Source organism: Pagrus pagrus, assembly GCF_965226575.1.
Source record: "Pagrus pagrus genome assembly, chromosome: 13".
Classification (NCBI taxonomy): domain Eukaryota; kingdom Metazoa; phylum Chordata; class Actinopteri; order Spariformes; family Sparidae; genus Pagrus; species Pagrus pagrus.
In genome coordinates, this window is record NC_140197.1 from 30,928,780 (window position 1) to 30,934,952 (window position 6,173).

The window sequence follows — 6,173 nt, forward strand, 5'->3', positions numbered from 1 at the left end:
AGTCAAGGGAGGAACTTCTTATATATAACATGTAAAGTTATCAATGATCTGATCAGTATCAACAGCTGACTCTGTGTGTGTGTGTGTGTGTGTGTGTGTGCGTGTGCGTGTGTCATTTTGGAGGTTGTTGAACTTTACTGGAAATCACACAAACTAAACATGCACACACTCTCCCTCCCTCCCACACACACTCAGAGGGCTGGGGCAGTCAGAAGGAAAGAGAAAGTGACTGAGCTCCAGTTTTCTGTCTTCAGTCCTTCTCGGGTGCAGCAGGATGGAGGTTCTGTCGGTTCCGAGGGTTCTGCTGGCTGTGGCTCTGCTGCTGGGTTCTGTGGAGCGTTCAGGTCAGTGAGATGTCCGAACATGAAGGTTTGTTTGTAGGTTTGTGGTCCGACAGCAGATGAAGCGGCTCCTCCTGCAGGTCAGTGGAGGATTTTTGTCGGCCCGTCAGCGCCTGCAGCGTTTCACATGTGTTTCCTCACAAAGTCCTGAAGCTCATGACTGAAGAACAGAAATGTTTCTGACTGGCAGATCATGATTCAACACTGTTATCTCACACCGTACTTCTCTTCATAAAGGGTGTAAGTAACGTATCTGCAGACGTAGATGACGTGAAGGTTGTGAACAAGTGGTTAAAATAACAGAAGAGAAGCGAAACAAACTGTTGATCTGTTCCTGAGGAACTTCTGGAAAACTGCCTGAAAGTTGTGAAACTGTTGACTGGAAACATGAAGAAACTTTGTCCTGTGTCGACATCCTGGACACACACACACACACACACTAACATCAGTACATTCATGTTTACTTACTGTGTGTGTGTGTGTGTGTGTGTGTGCAGAGTGTGTGCGGTGTTTTGCACGGTTCAGCCTGATCCTCGGTCAGTGTGATGAAGAGCTCGGTGAGGTGGAGGAAGACGACTGCTGCCAGAACCCTCAGTACGGTTACCAGGCAACAGACGGAGTGTGTCACTCCTGTGGGTCAGTGCGCACACACACACACACACTGACCTGAACTCTGACCTCAGCCTCCAAACCATCTCAGTCTTGATCCGTGTTGGTCCAAACTAACCAGAGCACTGCTGGATCACCAGAAACAGTCAGAACAGTGAGATGTCTCTGTCCTCACCTGTCAAACTGTCTCTGTGTGTCAGGCCTCCTCTGTGGTCTCCCTGGTCGCCATGGTCACAGTGTAACGTCCTGTGTGGGGACGGCGTGAAGCAGAGAACCAGGAAGTGTTACGGCGCCGGAGAGTGTGAGAACGCTGAAGACACACTGCAGATGGAGCCCTGCAGAGGCAGCTGCTGTGATGGTGCACGCACACACACACACACACATACACACACACACACACACACACACACACACACACACACACACAGAGACACACACACACACACACACACACACACAGAGACACACACACACACACACACACACGTTGAATTTGAATGTAGTAAATTAATTTAAATTGTGTGTGTGTGTGTGTGTGTGTGTGTGTGTGTGTGTGTGTGAGTAGCTCAGGGGTGGGGCTTGTGGCTCACCTGGTCGTCCTGCTCGGTGACCTGTGGAGGAGGCGGAGTCAGGAGGAGAGAGAGAGTCTGCTCCGGTCCTCCTGAGTGTCACTCGGCCTGTAGCGGTCCTTCAGAGGAGACAGAGACGTGTCCAACACACAACACCTGCCCAGGTAACCTGTCTGTCTGTCTCTCTGTTTACCTGTCTGCCTCTCTCTCTCTCCACCTGTCTGACTGTCTCACTCACTTACCACCTGTCTGTGTGTCCACCTGTCTCTCAGTTCACGGTGGCTGGTCCTCGTGGTCCGGTTGGTCTCAGTGTTCGGGGTCGTGTATCAATGACCAGAGCGGTGATGTCATCGCCCCCTCCAGGAAGCGACATCGTTCCTGCTCTAACCCCGCCCCTTCCAATGACACGGTGCCACCTGGCAACCGTTGCCCTGGAGACGACGTCCAGGTCCAGGACTGCAGTGAACTCCCCAACTGTCCCGGTGAGACGATCGACCGATCGGATAGAAACGTCGGGTCTTTACATGAAACCTGACCTGTGCTCTGATTGGCTGTCTCTGCAGTGGACGGCAGCTGGGGGGCGTGGTCTCCACCCGGGCCGTGCACTGTCTCCTGTGGGGAGGGGCTCCAGCTGTCAATCAGGACATGTGATAGCCCCGCCCCTAAATATGGCGGCCGTTTCTGCGACGGACTGAGCGCTAAGAGCAGCGCCTGTCCTAAGAATCCCTGTCCTGGTAACACACACACTCGCACGCACGCACACACACACACACACACACACACACACACACACACACACACACACTGCACTACAAAGTGAAGTACTTCCTAACTCCCAGCATCTGTCTGTGTCTGACAGTGGACGGGTTCTGGTCCGGGTGGTCCAGCTGGGGTGAGTGTTCCTCTTCCTGTATCCCACAAGGCCACGCTCCCGTCAGGACTCGCCGCCGCTCCTGTTCTAACCCCGCCCCTTCCTCCAGCCCGCTCGGCAGAAGTTGCCAAGGTGTGGACATGCAGACAGAGACCTGCGACCACCTGCCTCACTGCCCAGGTACACCTGTCTGTCCCTCCCATTGGACAATGGACAGCCCCTCCCACCTTCCACCATGATAACTCTGTCTGTCTGTCTGTGCCAGTGGACGGAGTCTGGGGGGCGTGGTCTCCCTCCTCTTCCTGTCCTGTTACCTGTGGGGTGGGGCTTCAGGAGTCAATCAGGCTATGTGACAGCCCCGCCCCCAAACATGGCGGCCGGCCATGTCCTGGAGAAAGACGTCGGACGAGCATCTGTACGACCAACGTCCACTGTCCAGGTACTCCAACGCTTTGTCTGTCACAGCAGGACAACAACAAACCTCTGGAGTCTCATTGGTCAAAATCAACCAATCAGCTGTGACTCCACCTGTCTGTCTGTCTCTCAGTACTTTAGCTACATGAAGCTGACAGTACTGCAGTACTTTTACTACATGAAGCTGACAGTACTGCAGTACTTCTACGACATTAAGCTGACAGTACTGCAGTACTTCTACGACATGAAGCTGACAGTACTGCAGTACTTTATGTTACCTTCAGGTTCAGGTGTATTTGAGTGTAACCTCTGTGTGTTTTTGTAGTGGATGGGATGTGGTCAACATGGTCACCATGGCAACCCTGTAAGTACCCGTTCGGTGGGCGGACCATCAACTGTAAGCAGACCCGCGGCAAGCAGACCCGAGACCGTGAGTGTCTCCACCGGGCTCACAACGGATCCATCTGCAGCGGAGACGGTCTGGCTGAGACACGGATCTGCTACGATGTCGACAGATGTTACAGTGGGTCACACACACACACACACACACACACACACACAGAGACACACACACACACACACACACACACACACACACACACACACACACACACAGGCACACACACACACACACACACAGACACACACACACACACACACACACACACAGACACACACAGACACACACACACATAAAGTTGAATAAAATATTAACATGAGTTATTTATTAATGTCATGACAGTTTTTATCATTCTCCTTCATGTGACTCAGTGTGGAAGAAAATGTGCAGATTTATTATCTTTGAAGTTAAATGTGTGTGTGTGTGTGTGTGTGTGTGTGTGTGTGTGTGTGTCTCTGTGTGTGTGTGTGTGTGTGTGTGTGTGTGTGTGTGTGTGTGTGTGTCACAGTGAAGGGCACCTGGGAGGGCTGGGAGCAGTGGAGTTTGTGCTCACCGCCCTGTGGAGCAAAGTCCAAACGCGTCAGGAGGAGATATTGTAAACCTGATTACAGCGACTACAGGTGAGTTCAGGAGGGAACACCTGGACCAACAGGTGAGAGAGACTGACCATCTCTGAGTGGGAGGACGGGAGGTACTCAAGGTGTCTCCATTCATTTGGAAACATATCATTAAAATAAAAACATCAACAACTCAAAACATGTGTGAGCTCTGAGGGCTAGGTGAGCCCATCTAGATCTAGCAACCCACATGAGGTCCGGTTGGGTCAATGACCCACAAGTGGCCCCAACGACTCTGAACCTCAGAGCTCACACGTGTCCTTAACGACTCTGTAAGGACACTCCCACACTCTGTTAGGACACTCCCACACTCTGTAAGGACACTCCCACACTCTGTAAGGACACTCCCACACACTGTAAGGACACTCCCACACTCTGTAAGGACACTCCCACACACTGTAAGGACACTCCCACACTCTGTAAGGACACTCCCACACTCTGTAAGGACACTCCCGCACTGTGTAAGGACACTCCCGCACTCTGTAAGGACACTCCCACACTCTGTAAGGACACTCCCGCACTGTGTAAGGACACTCCCACACACTGTAAGGACACTCCCATACTCTGTAAGGACACTCCCACACTGTGTAAGGACACTCCCACACACTGTAAGGACACTCCCACACTCTGTAAGGACACTCCCACACAGAGTGTAAAGCCTGCAGCTCCTCCAGTTAGTTAGAACTGAAGAAGTCTCTTGGATGAGAGGTGAAACATCTTCAACAAACTGGAACAAGTCCAGTTGACTACGATACAGAACTTAGAGGTACCAGGACCTGGATGAGAACCTTCATCAACAGGTTCACTTTTCACTGCTACCCCAGCGTTGTACATCTTGTATTTACCGTTTGTAGCCACATTAGCTAGTCCTGCAGCTTCGCTAACGTAACTCGTTTTCACACTCGGTGTTTGGAAGAGCTGCCACATATTAAAGTGACCGTCTACATTAGATAAAGACAGTTTATCTGTAGCTCTCAGAGACGAGCAGCAACAGAGAAGAAGACAGAAAAGACAAGAAACGAGTTAAAACAAGATGGATGAAGAAACAAATGAGGCAGGATCCTCTCTTCACTGTGTACGTAACCTTCTGACTGAACAGTGTCGAACCACAGTGTCCAAAGTCTGTGAGTTTACTGTGTTAACTGCAGTGTGTGTGTGTGTGTGTGTGTGTGTGTGTGTGTGTGTGTGTTCCACTTGTAGTCGGTCGGCGTCGTTCTCTGGGACTCCACGCGCCGACTGCGGCTCGCCGCCCGACGGTGGACAGAAGTTTGAAGTTCAGCCCTGCGTCAACGCTCCCGCCTGCCCCTGACACCGCGCTCACCGATGACTTTAACGTGCAACAGTCTTCAGTTTCTGGACTTTCTCTGACCTTTGAGTTTCAGTGAAACACTGACATGAAACCAGAAACATGATTTTAAATCAGAGAAATGTTGGAAACCACTGGATAACTTTTAACAATGTGTTGCATTTTATAAAGTTTTTATACGTTTTGTATGTGAAATATTGATGTGAGAGTCAGAACACCTGTCAGATGGATGTGCTGGTGTGAAAGTACAATAAATCTCTGACACGTCGAGGAACAAAGTATAAAGTGACGTGAAGTAGTCATTTTTGTGTCGGCTGTTTCCTGAATCTGGTTCAGATATGGGATGTGCTTCAGAGTGTTTGGACCCTGAGCTGTTCCAGGTTCATGTGTGCACATTGTTCTGATCCACTCGCATGAAATCTGCAGTATTAAAATTAAATCTAGGCCTGGTCCACATGTACACGGGTATTTAAAAAAAACATCTTTTTTTCCTCCAGTTTAAAAAAAATCCTGTCACCATGTCCAGGTCTGGACATGACGACAGGATTTTTTCCATGATCACTGTTTCTGAATATCTTCACTCCGGCAGCAGTTTCACGTGTACGAGACGCCAAGACACAGAGAAAGAGTTGTTTTCAGAAACACCCGTGTTGTGTGGACCGGGTCTTAATCTTGGGTCAGAACAAGAATGTTTGTGTTACAGAACACTAAAAACTCAGGATCCTACATTGATCTTGCAACTGACCACATTTTGAACCATCTACATTCTCACTGCTCTCCATCACTTCAGCAGATCCGTCCAGCTTCAGAACAATTTTCCCTAAATTTCACTTTTTTCATACTGACTCAACATAAACTGTTGATTACAGACAAAAACAACTTTAGAATGAAGAGTCAAGTTATTGATGTCTGTTTCTATCAGTTTCATTGATGAACACCTGTCGAGGCTGAAGAGTGTCTTCTCACCACTCAGGTGAACTTTGCTGGGTCATACTTTCGGGTTGTTGTTGGACTCTGAACACGCTGGTGGGTCAAATGGGTTTAAT

General features: G+C 49.8%; 1 protein-coding gene across 1 annotated transcript; it reads left to right on the top strand.

Annotated features, from left to right (window-relative positions):
• Positions 1–202: 202 nt before the first annotated feature.
• On the top strand, positions 203–5,405 carry LOC311267653 (properdin-like). Its single transcript, XM_084370843.1, has 11 exons — positions 203–344; positions 839–977; positions 1,151–1,308; positions 1,516–1,683; positions 1,792–2,001; positions 2,083–2,253; positions 2,379–2,570; positions 2,656–2,829; positions 3,130–3,327; positions 3,713–3,824; positions 5,022–5,405. The coding sequence occupies exons 1-11, from the start codon at positions 275–277 to the stop codon at positions 5,128–5,130; spliced, it is 1,701 nt and encodes a 566-aa protein (XP_084226969.1). The 5' UTR covers positions 203–274; the 3' UTR covers positions 5,131–5,405.
• Positions 5,406–6,173: the final 768 nt, after the last annotated feature.

Excerpts from the sequence above, each read along its gene's own strand:
- LOC311267653 (XM_084370843.1), top strand. The coding sequence starts at position 275 with ATGGAGGTTCTGTCGGTTCCGAGGGTTCTGCTGGCTGTGGCTCTGCTG. Across the intron at positions 1,309-1,515 it reads CAGAGGCAGCTGCTGTGATG|CTCAGGGGTGGGGCTTGTGG; the intron begins GTGCACGCACAC and ends GTGTGTGAGTAG. Across the intron at positions 1,684-1,791 it reads AACACACAACACCTGCCCAG|TTCACGGTGGCTGGTCCTCG; the intron begins GTAACCTGTCTG and ends CCTGTCTCTCAG.